This window comes from Phyllopteryx taeniolatus, chromosome 16, assembly GCF_024500385.1.
Source record: "Phyllopteryx taeniolatus isolate TA_2022b chromosome 16, UOR_Ptae_1.2, whole genome shotgun sequence".
In the NCBI taxonomy this organism is placed as follows: domain Eukaryota; kingdom Metazoa; phylum Chordata; class Actinopteri; order Syngnathiformes; family Syngnathidae; genus Phyllopteryx; species Phyllopteryx taeniolatus.
In genome coordinates this window covers 5,891,347-5,907,193 of record NC_084517.1, presented here as the reverse complement: position 1 = coordinate 5,907,193, position 15,847 = coordinate 5,891,347, and the positions used below count along the sequence as shown (strand labels likewise).

The following is a 15,847-nucleotide window of genomic DNA, read 5'->3' as shown; positions in this document are numbered from 1 at the left end:
CATGTGGTGAGAGTTGAGGGCTCGATAAATGACACAGATGCCACCTTACTCTACAGACAGTCTCACTCCCCAGTCCTACAGGCTCTCTCTCTCTCTCTCTCTCTCTCTCTCTCTCTCTCTCTCCCTGTTTGTCTATTTATATCACTAACTCCTCCTTCTCTCAGGCAGGCTATTTTCATCTACAGTCCCTCCATCACTCCCCCCTCCATCTCCCGTGTTAGCGTCTTTTCTCTAGTCTTCATCAGACGAAAACTGCAGGAAAGACTCAAATGAGTGGCGTTCCCTTTTTTATCATTTAAGGACAAAAGCTGTTTATCCGTCTTAGCGTCCTCTCCACCCAGTGATCTAGTTTCCAACCCCCACCCCTTTCATTCAACAGCTCAGACAGCGTCACACAGCGACTTTCGTTTGCACAAACACACACACCGATGACTGTCAGACACTGAATATTAGCTGTCTGACCAGCACTTTTTTTTGTGGGTGTATGAAGGTTGACAATACAGCAGCCTGCCCCTTTTTGTGAGTTTTCAACCAACGGATAAGAGGATATTATCGGATCCTTTGCTGCTCATTTTTCTGGGAGGATTTTATCACCGCTCGTCTTCTGCTACCGCACATTTCCTTGTTTTTTTTCCCTCTTTTCATGTCATACACTTCCTCACCCTCCCTCTTTGCTTCAATTTCCCTCTCCCAAGCGTTCTCTCAGCACTTGATTCTAATTTTGGAAGCATGGAACCTCGGGGAGTGCTCTCCCAAAGCTATTTATGTCCTCGTCTTTCTTTATCTTCCTCCTCTGCTCCTCTCCCTCTCATCAGACAGGAGGAGAACAGCGGGAGGATCCTTTGATGCAGCGGAATTCAGCGCCTCCTTGTATCTGTTTTGGTGCGGTGTTATTAGCTGTGGGAAGTGGTGAAGAGGCAGCTGCAGCTCTCAGCTAGTCCATCTTGATGCAAACCAACTGCACACATGGAACTGATCCCTTCCATCACTTCACAGACCATGGAAATTTTGGAACTTTTACAGTGTGGGGTTTCATTGATTTCTTTATAGTCTAGTTTCTTTACTTTGTTCGGTCAAGACATGGATTCGGATGCACCAGAGGAGGCAAACTTTCTGATCTGAATGAGTGGCTGCTACATCCTACAACATACATGCCGTTATTACACGTTCCGCAACTTGCTCTGAATGGATCTGGACTCCAGATGATATATACGTCTAACCTGACTAAGCCTGGGCCATCCTAAGGAGTCTATTACCATTGGTCTCTCATAGCTGTACATCATTCAGTACATCCTTTCATTTTGATTGATCTGTCCAGCAGACCCAAGGGAATACTTTCTGGAGGCTGCATCATATTAAAGGATCTTGTGAGCGACTGTCAGTTTCAGGATACAAGTAGAATAAAGGAGTCAAAAGCGACAAAAAGAAAATTCCAGAATAGAATTTTTTGGATCTTTCCATGGAATTTCACAATTCATTTTTGAAGTTGAAAGAATCATTTAGAAAAGCAGTCTGTAAGTGATTACTCATATCCTCCCAAAATGAGTAACCCACGCTTCTTGAGTACATGGCAGTATTCTTGAAAAGAAACGGACTCGTTTTGTGAGAAACTAGAGCACTTCTCTTCTTTTGGCATGCTGTTGCATCCCACCGTGTCAGGATTGTGCACCATGTTGCAGACCATTTATGAGACCGAGTCCTGTTTTTCATCTGCCAGCACAGACAGCCAACAGCCTCTGGAGCTCCTGAGTAGCAGCAGGGGCTCCACTACTGCCATGCCCGCAGCCGGTGAGTCATCTCAGGGAATGGGGATGGGGAAGGGCAGGAGGTATGCTGGAGGTCTGTTGTTTCCTCAGACTAAAAGCTTATATTGATATGTAGAACATGCAGATGTTATATGCTGTATGGCAGTCATTACTAATAGCTTTTTGGGTTTATGCTGACCGCTGGATGCGGACACATTTGTGTTTCACAGAAGGGCTCAGTGGGCATGCACTTCTAGCCAACATACGCAGTCTTCCGCTGTTGTTTGCGCTTCATTTAACCTCTTTTGGTTCCCATTAGTTTTGCTGATTTTTAACATGAATGCAACTGTCTAAAATGTACGTAACGTAAAAAATGTCCACTATATTGCCTCATCTTAATGTTTTTGTTGTTGTTCTCCTTTAAGATAAAGAGGGCATGAATGCTACAAATGCAGTCAGTTTTCTATCAATGTTCTGCTCCGCAATTATTTCTGATTAGTCATGCAGCGTGTAAATTTATTGGGGTAGTATTTGTGTGCCTTTTCTGGAGTGACAAGACAGGAAATAGGGAGGTGGCTAGGTGGGACTGGCATTCAACAAAGGTGCAGTGAGGTGAGCAGGGTTTAGAAGTTGGGGTTTGATGCCAACAACTAAGTATATCTAGAACAAGACTACGTACATTCCCTCTATTTAGCCGCTCTATTGACACATTGATTTCTGACACTGACTAGTAGTTCTTAAGGAAGGAGGGTTTTAAGTGGGGCTGCACAATTAATCGAATTTTATTAGTAATTTTGGCTACGATTAAATGAGCCGGATCATCTGTGATTTTAAAATTTTAAAATTTGTATTATTATTTGTAATACATTTAAAATGCGGGCGGGCTCTGCTGCATATGAAAATTGCATTTGCAGCAGTGCCCGCAGCCTAGTCAGCCAGCCACCAGGGGGCGAACGTATGGTTAAGGCTTAATTAAGCGCCGTGCTCCAGGACCAACTTCAAAATAACAGTAGACTTTACACCGATCTGATCGGCTTGATCGTTATCGGCAGACAATTGGCATTTTATGCTGATTGGCCGATTCACCGATCCGATCAATGACATCATTGATCGGCTCAGCAAAAGATATTTAATTTGCGTCGCCGCTGTGTATAAATCCAAAAGCTAGAGTATCTTTAGCCTTGTCACGTGTCTTGTGATGTAGTACTGTAACTATCTGACGGCCAATAAAGTTTTTTTTTTTTCCCAATCTTGTCGGTGAAAAAACATGTCGGGGGTGTGGGACTTTTTTACGCCGTCTCAGACAGACAACGTGTAATTTGCAATCTGTGCAAAACTGAAGTACCTCTTGGGGGAACATCATCTAAATGCTTCAACACAACAATTTGATCAGGTACCTGAAGAATGTACACAAGGAGGAGTATGCCGCGTTCAAAAGCAACACAGCATGGAAAAGTAAAGGCACAACCAAACGGACGCTGACGCAAACTCTGGACAACACCCGTCCATATAGCCGGCCGGGAGAGTGACAAAGTTAGCTGGCATTTCATTAACAGTATTTGTTCATTTAATTGTGCTCGGATTGGTGATTGGTTATCGTTTTTTTTTTTTAAACACGGTGATCGGCCCCAAAAACCCCGATCGTCTGAAGACTAAATAAAAGCCGAAAAAGGCATTGATGTAGCATTATATAAGATAAGACTTTTATTTTGAAGTTGGCTCGCAGCACGTTGGTGGAGAAGCAGAGTGTCACAGTAAGACACTATTAACAATCGTAGCGGCTGAAAGCACGCTAATCTCAACGGTTAACTGCCTTCGCTGTGACCTGGAAAAATGGATGCTCCTTCATCCAGCATCTTTTCTTATGCCTACCCATTTGATATTTGTGAAATATATCCGCTTAAAGCCTGCCTGGAATATATCCCACCAGGTCATCGCGGGGCTAAAGTGGCCACGCCATCCTGAAGCCCGTGTCCACACGTTGGATGTCCCGATGAGCTTTGTCGTTGCTGATACGAACAAAGGTGCTCAAGTTCTTATATAGGGGGAGAGAGGCGATTCATGCCGGGGTCCAAGTGCGGCGTCACTGGGCCTCGTTTTAGCCACGCTCCAAAAATCTGGAAAACTGAAAACAGTTAACACAATATCTCCATGATTAAGTGCAAAGGGAACTGTATGTTTAAGGTACCAAACTATTGAAAACAAGTCAGCGTTTTTTTTTTTTTTGGTCGTGCACATCGTTGCATTTGATGTCACACTGCTTCCTCTTTTGCATATTCTAGTTTTGCTCAAAAGATTTGCCAAAGATTTATAGTTTTTTTTTAAGCTGCTAAACATTGTTAACCTTCCCTCAGCAAGGAGTAGCTTGGACTAACACCTCAAAACTACAATTTTTATGTGCATTTATAAAAGAGATAGGGACAATTGAAATGATTCTGCTTATACAGTTGAAAGCAGTTTAATAAAATTTGGTGGCTATAATGCCCATGCATGCATTACTATCACTTGCAAGCTTTAACAGAACTGCACATTACCCCCTTCATGAAGTAATAATGCTAACAATTGTGCATTAAAATAGCTTCTAATGTATTAAGCTTCAAGCCACCTGGGAATATACAGTCATTCTTATATTTACTATCCCCTGTACTATTTATCTCCTTAAGTAAATATCTGGGTTCTTAACTGTTAGCTTCTCTGGGCTCACCCGCTACTAAGTCCTGTATTCTCCTATGCACATAAGAGGGAAAAGGCACACAGTTGCGCGCTTTTCTGGCTGTCATTCTCCCATCAACTTAAGGCCGTCACTAACGCGTAGTCATTCCAGAGACGCGCTCTGGGTGAAGCAACCCTAAAATGGGGGCGTTCCCTGTCAAATGAGGCCGTGCCCATATTTTCCCATCCACTCTCACCAGCTATCAAATCCATTTATCCTGCCACTGTTTGAAATGGAAAATATATAAAAAAGGAAACCGATTGTTGTTCTGAGTTTTGATTACATTGTCATGCATTTTATACTTTAATTTGAAATACACTATTTACTTGCCTTAAATCTGTATCTACTCCACTCCGAGCACATCCACTGTAGAGAGCGTCAATGCAACTTCTTCCTCCAGTGCAGAGGCGCTGGTGGGCCACCTCCAGTCCCTTGTGTGTACCTGTGCTTCGTGTAGATTTAGTTTTTTTACGGCTGTCCGTTAGTCTCTCCATTTGTGCTTAAGTGCAGTGGTGGTGTGTGTACACCTCTCACCCATCCTGGGCAATTTTGTCCCAATAGTGGCCTTGTGGTGAGAGGAGGCCTTCAGCGCTCCCTATCCAAAAAAACAAAACTGCATGGTCTCTGCGGACACACTGCAATAGAACCTCTACCTCTTCATTTTTGAAATTCGGCTTCCTTTTAGACATCATCCATCCATCCATCCATTTTCTGTACGCTCATCCTCACGTGGGTCGCGGGCGTGCTGGAGCCTATCCCAGCTATCTTCGGGCGGGAAGTGGGGTACACCCTGAACCGGTCGCCAGCCAATCGCAGGGCACATACAAACAAACCAACAACCATTCGCACTCACATTCACACCTACGGGCAATTCAGAGTCTTCAATGAAGCGACCACGCATGTTTTTGGGATGTGGGAGGAAAGCGGAGTGCCGGGAGAAAACCCACGCAGGCACGGGGAGAACATGCAAACTCCACACAGGCGGGGCCGGGATTTGAACCCCGGTCCCCAGAACTGTGAGGCAAATGTGCTAACCAGTCTTTCACCGTGCCGCACTTTTAGACATCATTACTTTCATATTGCTTTGACAAATTTGAGGGCTTACACTGACTCGGACTATACTGTAGCCTATAACATAGCATTGCCAAGGTCTTAATCAGTTGAATTCAATATATTGTCTGTGTGAGCATATGAATTTGTTACAGGGGACGCTAAATGATTTCAACAATCTACAGTATGGTAGGCACATCTTTTTTTTTTTTAATTGATGGCTCTCCAAACATGCATTCATTCATTCGCTCAGTGTTTTGATTAAATTGCTTTTGTTTAATTTATTCATACAGAATAAAAAACATGTTCTCCTTCTTAGTGTAAGGCGTTTTAAAATGTAAATTGTGCTTAACCTTTTTTTACATATTTCAATCAAATTCACAAGTAAAAATAAAGCACACTTTACATTTAAGAACAGCTTAGGTAGTGGATGTGTAGTTGGTCAGCCTGGTCATGCGCCCCACTCCAGTTTCCACTTACACTTTGAAGGAGCGCATGTTTCTTTTATTCTGTATAAAATAAATCCAATAAAAAGTCATTTGAAGCTTATGACTGAGGGTGTGCTTGGAGTTCCATCAATAAACAAGGGAGTGTTCCTTCCATTCTCTACATCATCGGTCCGCAACTATTTTACACCACGACGTCACTTTAACGTACATATTGTGACGGCAACGGCATATAAAACAAATATAAAAACAATTCATTAAATATATAACTGAACATTGTGCTACAGTAAATCTAAAGTAAATGTAGTTGTTGTAATAGTGGGAGCTCTGTGGTTTAAAAAAAAAAAACAACAACAACTTGTGCTTGTCTTTTAATGCCGGTAGTGATACCAGGATTAAAGCGGAATCACCTCTCGCATTTTTTTGTTCAATCTCTCTATAAATATCTGATAGCTTTCTGAAAGTGTCTTACAATGTGTAGCTTCATAAATTGCAAAACTCTAATATATAATATTAGAGTTAAAATTTATATTTAGTTATAATATTGCAATATGATGTATATGTCAAGGTCTGAGGCATATTTAAGCATATACTGCAGGAGAATATTGCCCTTAGTGGGCAACTTGGTGCAGAAAATATAAGGCTGTAAAATCCAAATATACTGTAGATGCATAAATCTTTTGTGTCAATTCATCTTGAAATAAGTATTTTGATGTTGGCATTTAATTTTCGTATCGACAAATCCAGATCAAATATAGACTGACTGAGTGATGACGACTCCTCATTTATTGTAAAATATAAAATAATTCAACTAAAGTAACAAAATAATACTTTCCTTTAAAGGTCATGTATTTTGTCTATTTAGACCTCCATAGAGTGACTCTCTAAAATGGACTTAGTATAAAAGTGTTAATTTCATTTTTTTTTAAAAAAAAAACCACCTTGGTTTTGTCATACCAGTGTCCAGAAAAGGCTCCTCTGACACTTACTTCTGTTTGACCCAGTTTTGTATCCGCTTTGTCCATATTTGGGAAACACCGCCCCCTTTCCTCTGGTTGCCTCTGTGTGGAAGACGCACTTGTTAGAGCGCAAGTTTTTGTTATGCTGACAGCGCTGGCTCGGTGAGCGGAGATTTAGGCAGAGAGCTTTGCTAGTGACATAGAAACGCTCTAGAAATTCGAATGAGCTCTGATTTCAGGCCTCACGGCAGAAATACGTCTGGGACTCAGGAATGCGTGGACGATTTTAATTCATATTTCACATCTTTACTGAGGCACCAATAGAGACAATATTACATCCCAAATACTAGAACAAGTTGGTTTGGCCCAATATGTCCCCTTTAATTCAACGCCCTCCTGTGACCATCATATTAAACAGGGAAACATTTCCTTTGATTACAGTATTATTTCATTTGATTTCATACCTTTATGAAGAGGTAACTGCAAAAATGAATGTTAACAACTATGGAGATTCCCTGTCAAAGTGATTGATGACTGAATCTTTGACCTCATGATGACTGAAACAACAACAGATTTGTTAGAAAAAATTTTATTATTTTTTTTTTGCTTAATCTTGTTGCTATGCCTGTGTGGAATATGCCAAAAGTGTTACTTATTTAGGTAGTTAACTATTTATCTGGTTTTGTATCTGTCCCGCTCAGGTACTTGCTCATGCAGAGTGGAGGATCTGTATACCTTTTATGCTGGAACAGTTTTTCTGTGCCACAGGGAAGTAAAAGAAAAATGAAAATGATTCTTCCTATCAAGTCTATTCTAGTAGTGAGAGTTACGATAGCACCAAGGTTTGCCCCAGTGTACATTCATGTCTACTTAAATCCACTTTCTGGACAAGATGGATGTATAAAGTCCTTCCTTTCTTGCATCTACTCTGATACATGAATTACTGTGTATAACTACTGAATACTGTTAAGAGGCTAATAGGATTGACTGAAAAATTGCCTTCGGCCCGCTTCTTTGCCAGACTGTACGTTAGTGTGAGTTTGTGTGTGTTTACAAGACTATAAATGTCTTTAGTTTGACGTCAGAGGCTGGCTGCTGTGGAATGCTGCCCTCTTGCCAAGAGGACTGTTGCACACACACTCACAATCCAGTCACACATATACACATACACATTGGGACAGTGTGTGTGTTGTAGTGGAAAGGGAGACACGTGCGTCACCGTAAAACACCAGAATATTTGTATAGGTAATTGAGAAGTGAGTGGCTTCACACATACTCACAGACACACATTGGGTTTATCTACCAGCGAGTTTTTTTTAGACGTTTTGACTCTTGCCAACGTTTTTTCTTTTTTTGCAGCAGCACCGGCCACAGTGACTGATCCAACTGAATGGTCACATACCACCAAATATAAAATGGTCTTGATTCTTTGGTTGTGTGTCTTTGCATGTGTGGGGGGCTTATTTTTAAAGTAATCTGCTGAATTTCGCCAGAATTTTCATCAATATCAGCTATAGCTTTTATTGAGCAACACATTTTGCACAAGATCCAATACCTCAAGGGCATAGGTCAAAAAGTCAGATTGGGGCAAAAGACAGTCAATATTTAAATGACGTTTTCCTCTCTTTAGTCAGGACAGAGCTAACAAGCTTAGCCTCATTGTGGAAGTTGGTGTTTGATGAGCTTACCTCCTACCTTTTATGGAGTGTAGCTGATGGTTAAAAAGGGTTAACAGTGGCGCCAAATAAACTAAATTTAACTGGGAAACACGGGTAAAGCAAAGTGAAGCCCAAGCTGTGCATAATCTCAGTTAACAAGGTCCAGACATCCCAGTTCCCCTTGAGGAAGGCCTAATTCAATTTCCTGTCCAGCTAGAAGATAGGAAATGTCTTGATGCCCTAACATACCTTTTAGCATCTTCAGGAAGTAGCCTAATCAATTAGCAGGGATCAGCTGAGCTCAAGAGACATCAACAGCATGTGGCAGATCAGGGTCATTGACGACTCACTTCTCAAAAGTCCCATCTTACACATATCCAATGGTCAGTGTATCCGACAGAAGCCGATAAGGTAATTGGGGATTTCTATTCTGAAGTCGATGAGTCTTACCTCGTCAAATATGGGTGCTACTATAGCTGAGAAAATACACAATCTACAAAAAGAAAGCGCCCACGATACATGTATGTGTTTGTGTGTGTGTGTATATACACAGTCCCCTCCAAAAGTAATGGTATAAGTATATAGTATACTATAGTATATAGTATAAGATCAATTCGTATTTGTTGTATACTGAAGACATTTGGGTTTCAAATCACAAGACCCCAAGAAACTTGAACTCCTCCACTTGGGGCAGAATCTCATCCCCGACCTGGAGAGGGCACGCCACCCTTTTCCGACTGAAGACCATGGTCTCAGATTTAGAGGTGCTGATTCTCATCCCAGCCGCTTCACACACTGCTGCGAACCGCTCCGGTGAGAGTTGGAGATCACGGCTTGATGAAGCCAACAGAACCACGTAATCTGCAAAAAGCAGAGATGCAATACTGAGGCCACCAAAGCGGGCCCCCTCTACGCCTCTGCTGCGCCTAGAAATTCTGTCCATAAAAGTTATGAACAGAATCGGTGACAAAGGGCTGCCTTGGCGGAGTCCAACCCTCACCAGAAACGAGTCCTACTTACTGCCAACAATGCGGACCAAACTCTGACACTGGTCGTACAGGGACCAAACAGCCTGTATCAGGGGGTTCGGCACCCCATACTCCCGAAGCACCCCCCGCAGGACTCCCAAAGGGCGTCAACGCCTTCTCCAAGTCCACAAAACACATGTAGACTGGTGGGGATCCCATGCACCCTTGAGGACCCTGCCCAGGGTGTAGATCTGGTCCACTGTTCCACGGCCAGGAAAAAAAAAACCACACTGCTCCTCCTGAATCTGAGATTCGACCTCCCGACGGACCCTCCTCTCCAGCACCCCTGAATACACCTTACCAGGGAGGCTGAGGAGTGTGATCCAGCACTTGTTCCAGCACAGGGTGTAGGCTACAAAGAAAGCTGAAGAACATCAATGCATTCTGGACCAAAATGTGCTGCCATAGTGTCAGAAAACTTGGTCTCAGCTGAAGGTCATGTGTGTTCCAACATGGTAATGACTCAAAACACACAGCTAGAAATAAACCAAGAACTGATAAGAACAAAAAATTGGACTTGAAAATTTGAGTCTATCATCGTCTGAGACTCTTTCAGGACTCTTTCAAACTCACGTCGAGCTGCCATGTGCCTTTTACCAAGGAGTGGCTTCTGTCTGGCCACTCTACCATACACGCCTGATTAATGGATTGCTGCAGAGATGGTTGTCCTTCTGGAAGGTTCTAATCTTTCCACAACAAAAAGATGGAGCTCTGACGAGGACCATTGGGTTCTTGGTCACATCCCTGACTAGACTCTTCTCCCCCGATCACTCAGTTAGACGGGTGGCCAGCTCTAGGACGAGTCCTTGTGGTTCCGAACTTCTTCTATTTACGGATGATGGCGGCCACTGTGCTCATTCAGACCTGCAAAGCATCATCTTTTTGTACACCCTTCTCCAGATCTGCGCCTCAAGAAAATCCTTTCTCAAAGGTCTACAGACAATGCAGTACCTTTGACATCATATTGGTTTGTGCTCTGACACACACTGTCGACTTTGGGACCTTATATAAGCAGGTGTCCCTTTCCATACCATATCCAATCCACTGAATTGATAACAGGTGGACTCCAATTAAGCTAAATATCTCAAGGAGGATCAGTGGAAACAAGTTGCACCCTAGCTCAATTTTGAGCTTTGTGGCGAAGTCTCTTAAGACTTTTTCTGTTTTTTCTTTTCAATACATTTGGACAAAAAAAATATTTACAAAGCTTTCTTCGCATTATCAATGTGGTGTTTTGCGTAGATCTTTTAAAAATCAGTTTTAGATTGCAACATTAACGCACTGTAACAATGTAATGTAAAAAGTGAAGCGCTGTAGATGCTTTTCGGATGCACTGTACATAAACTGTGAACAGTAAATGCTTGAGACTTTGCCGTCGTGCATTCTTTTGGTTACCAAGTACATGGTTTCACGTGAATATGCAGTGATTATGTCTATTTGTATAAAACTTTGGTTGGTACACATTCTGAGTGCTCTAACAGAAGACGCTTTTCAACCAGTCATCAAACTTTGTATCAAAAATGCCTGTGGCGCATTTGCATCAAAGTTATCCGGAACCTTTACTTCTTGGTACAAGCAGTAACAAAACATTCCATTGTTGTCCCGTTGATAGGTCACTAATGGTGTAGTGCTACATTCGCCTGACTTCTAAGGTAAACTATTTCAAAGCTTGTTTGGTATCAAGATAAATGAAGTAATGAATAATGCAGGTGAGCTAGAGCCTATCCCTGATTACTTTGGGCGAGAGAGACTGTACACCCTGGACTGCTCACCAGCCAAGCTGGAACCGAGATTCGAACTCGAACCTCAGAACTGTGAGGCAAACATGCTGACTTATTGTGCATCTTGCTGCCCGATTTTAAATCGGCTACTGTTTTTATCTGAGCCAGAAGTAAGCAATAAACTTCCCAACATTTGGACAAATAATTGTGCTTTTTTTTCCCCTGGAAAACGAACATGTCGATCAATTGAGCATCTATTGGCTTTTCTTGCATTCATTTCACTGTGTCTTAACTTCGATTAAATCTTACCTTATATTCACCAATGATATACAATACCTATGATGAAAGTTACAGGCCTCTCTCATCTTTTTAAGCTTTTTAAACTTGATTTAATCAATGAACTCGATTATTCGCTCTTCCAAGTGGAAGGTTTACCTTGAGTTTTGTAGGCCTTCATTGACTTTTTCCACGGCTCTGTATATTTTTTAGTTGTTCATTTCACAGGTAGTTATATACAATATTTCAAGGTTTTGAACTTGAACTGTGATGATAGCTCAGGTGTTGTACTGTCATTTGACTTATTAGCCTTGCTCATTGGGTAGCTTTGTGGGGGCCTGTGTGATTAACACTTTATTTCAGCTCACAGTAAAAACCGACCACCTTTCTGTGGCATAATCACAAGATACTAAAACACTGTATTTACCGTAACTTTTCGTGTATAATGCGCATTTCCCTCCCCCCCCAAACAAATTGTCAAAAGTCAATAGTGCGCATTATACATAGGTATAGGGGCAAATGGAAAAAAACTTTCCTATTTTATAAATGTATGCCGCCATCTAGTGATTATGAAAAAGCTGTACACTTTCATTCCAAAATGCCACTGCCACCTAGTGCTTATAGAAAAGGTGTAGCCTACACTTTCATTCCAATATGACAGCCGGTACGTATGACTGCATATATGTAGTTATTCTCATAAGTTAACATCCATCCATCCATCCTTGCTTTTTCTGAGCCGCTTCTCCTCACTAGGGTCGCGGGCATAAGTTAACATACCCTGGCAGAATTTGTAAATATATATATATATATATATATATATATATATAATTTTTTTTTAATATGACTGATGAGTGAACAACAACCATAATCAATTTCTTCATGGTTATGTTTTGTTTAATGATAATGCTTTTCTGAAATGCTTGACCATTTGTGTTGGCAGGCAATGATGTAATAGGCTGCTGTGCCCCTGACAACATTGTCCAGACTAATCAGTCATTTTCTCGTTCCCTCCCTTGCAGTAGTGGAGGTGAAAAGCAGCCTCCCATCAGGCATGCAGAGCCCAGTTGGAACAGCAAGCGAACAGCGAGTAGGAGGTGGAGAAGGTGGTGAGTACTCGTCATCAATGAGTGTTTTAGTGTTCTGTGTTCTCGGGGCAGCAGGGGATAGACAGTAGTCAAAAAAGGGATGCCCAGACTTACTTGTCCCAAGCTACCACTTTCACAAAGGGAAGCATTTCCAGGATAACTGTGAGACATTTAGTAGTCCATTAAGGGCTGCTCTGACAAGGCTTCTTCCTGGTTGTACATCAATCGATCAATCTATCAATCAGTCAAATTTTATTTGTAAGCGCTTTTCATACAACAAAGAATGCAACCCAAAGCTCTTTATAAGAATAAAAATAAATCAATAAAAATATATGAAGCCCACCCACCGTTTGTCAACAGGAAACAGACACACACACACACACGTACAGGTTTAAAAATATCGTGATGAATATCGTGATGACCCCTATAACCTGAGGTGACGTAAACACCATCTCAGGGAGCTGTCTGGACCAGGATTGGAACGTAGACCATGGGCACAGGCCACCCGGATGGAGCCTGCAGTGTAGCAGTGCAGTGAGCTCTTAGCATGGCAATTGGGGGTCCCACAAGACAGGACCTTGACCACAGCCCACCATAGATCCCAGTGCAGAGGACTCCCTCTGAGAAAACACTGTAAATATTAAACTATTACTAAAAGATACTAAACCAACCTAAAATATAAAGTCTAAAATAATAAAAACATAATAGCATACATGATTTTCTTACATATATGATATAAGACAGCATAAGGATAAAATGCAATAAATATAAGAGAATAAGTAATAATAAAGAAAGTATTAGTTAAAAGCTAAATTAAAAAAGATGGGTCTTGAGCCTTTTCTTAAAAAACAAGAACATTCTATGCGCCCCGGAGGTTCTCCGGCAAGCTGTTACACAAACAGGAGCCATAAAACTCAAACGCTGCCTCGCCGTGAATGTCTCTCCTGACTTTAGGAATAGCTAAAAGCCCAGAGCCAGAGGACCTCGGGGTCCGCGAGGGTTCGTAGTGTAAAAGGAGTTCTGAGACATAAGAAGGCAAAGACAGTTGAAGACATTTAAAAACAGTCCTGAAACCCACAGGGAGCCAATGCAGTGATTTGAACGTGAACTCCGTTTTCAATGACGTTTGGTGTGTACATATATGATCTCTTTCGACTTGAGTAACATAACAATAAGATACAACTCGATAATCATTTCCAGATGTATATATTTTTACAAATTGTAATTTCAACAGGTTAGTACATCTGCCTCACAGTTCTTGGGACCGGGTTTAAAATCCCGGCCCCCGTCTGTGGTGTTTGCATGTTCTCCCCGGGCCTGGGTGGGTTTTCTCCGGGCACTCCGGTTTCCTCCCACATCCCAAAAAACATGCGTGGTAGGTTGATTGAAGACTCTGAATTGCCCGTAGGTGTGAATGTGAGTGCGAATGGTTGTTTGTTTCTATGTGCCCTGCGATTGGCTGGCGACCGGTTCAGGGTGTACCCCGCCTCCCGCCCGAAGATAGCTGGGATAGGCTCCAGCAGCCCGCGACCCGCATGAGGATAAGCGGTAAAGAAAATGGATGGATGGATGGATGGGCACATTTAGAGGGTAAAACTAACTTTTTGTCGTTCATTTGGCTAGTAGTACAAAATGTGCTGTATGCTTTTCTCTGATATATAAAAAGTTCCTACAATGCGTCATTAGTTTCTAAAACACCCTCAAGCATGCAGTCTTGTGATGGAAACGCAAACCAAGTGCATTTGTATGGAATAATACCTCGGGCATGTAAGGAAATGTTTTAGCTTTGACCTTCATGAGAGCTCATCAAGGATGATCTTTTGTGTCCCTTCCTTACTTGGGTAAAAAGGTCTTATTGCGAGGTATTTGGCATATCTGTTTATATGTAACCAAAATGAGTAAATGTACTTACTGCTTTCCAGGTTCAGAAGAAGGCTCAGGTGTTGGAGCAGGCCCTGTTGACCTGCGGACTGAGCCCAGGTTGGGATCTTTGTCTGTTGGAACCGCAGGAGTGGACACCACTTTGAGAGAGCAGCAGCTCCAGCATGAACTAGTGCTACTTAAACAGCAGCAAGAGCTCCAGAAACAACTACTATTTGCTGAATTCCAGAAAAAACATGAAGTACTAACCAGACAACATGAAGTCCAGCTACAGGAACACCTGAAGGTATTTACTGTATGTAGTTTAAGCATTGACCTTCCTTGATAACAATTCAGTAATGACTGGGACAAGGCATTGCTTGTCTATTTTTGGCGGTCACAATATAACCATTTTGTGTTTTGTTTTTTTCTTGGTAGTTGGTATATTTGTCATTCAGATAATTGTATCGGTTTGTAAGCAACAACAGGAGCTGTTGGCAGCAAAGCGACAGCAAGAGTTGGAGCAGAAGCGAAAACTGGAACAACAAAGACATGAAGAGCAAGAGAAACGACGACTGGAGCAACAGCTGCTTCTACTTCGGAATAAGGAGAAAGGCAAAGAGAGTAGGTTCATGGCACTCTTTCTGCTCCTGAGAACGCAATAGCGCTTTTGCACTATGCACAACGCAAAGGGTCTTTGCACTTGCACTAAGTGCATTTGTTTGTGTCTGTGTGATGAAAGGTGCCATTGCCAGTACTGAGGTGAAGTTGAAACTGCAGGAATTCCTTCTTAATAAGAAGGAGCCTGGCATTGGTGGACTGAATCATTCCTTCTCCTCAAAGTGCTGGTAAGGATTTCTGTTAGCAATGATAATATAGTAAGCAGAGCAAAGATTTGTGTCACTGTATGCTTAAGTGTCATTCTTCATTACCGAGGCCATCAAATATTTACGAAAAACCTTTCCAATAATTACATTAGAATTTTGTGAATGTTGACCAATTCTAAATAAGGCATTTTAGTACTACGTCGTATTACATGCTGTTTTGCAGTATCAGTTTTTCCGTCCACTAGTGATGGGTCCGGCAACACCAATACATCGACGCATGTGCCGAGCTCAGAGGACGAAACCCCGTGCCAGTGCGCGTATCACTTTGAGATGTAGCTGCTGTATTGCTCGTACCTGTCACTGCACGACGTCTCACCAAACTGTTTATAAGGAAGCGCATCTGTCAAATGAATGCGTCTCTGCCCAAAGAATCACTGATCTTCTGAAGCACAATTCTCCCTTCAAGCCGTTGTGATACA

At 42.1% G+C, this 15,847-nt stretch overlaps 1 protein-coding gene across 7 annotated transcripts in view; it reads left to right on the top strand.

Annotated features, from left to right (window-relative positions):
- Positions 1–15,847, top strand: part of hdac5 (histone deacetylase 5) — a 55,876-nt gene that overhangs the window by 18,589 nt on the left and 21,440 nt on the right. For 4 of the 7 annotated variants that reach the window (XM_061748298.1, XM_061748302.1, XM_061748301.1 and 1 more), the window contains exons 3-6: positions 12,616–12,702; positions 14,604–14,848; positions 15,021–15,165; positions 15,284–15,389. In XM_061748298.1, the coding sequence (XP_061604282.1) occupies positions 12,616–12,702; positions 14,604–14,848; positions 15,021–15,165; positions 15,284–15,389 (583 nt within the window). Of the gene's footprint in view, positions 1–388; positions 1,789–12,615; positions 12,703–14,603; positions 14,849–15,020; positions 15,166–15,283; positions 15,390–15,847 lie in introns of those variants that run through there. The other 3 variants (XM_061748303.1, XM_061748297.1, XM_061748296.1) reach the window with 3 other exon arrangements.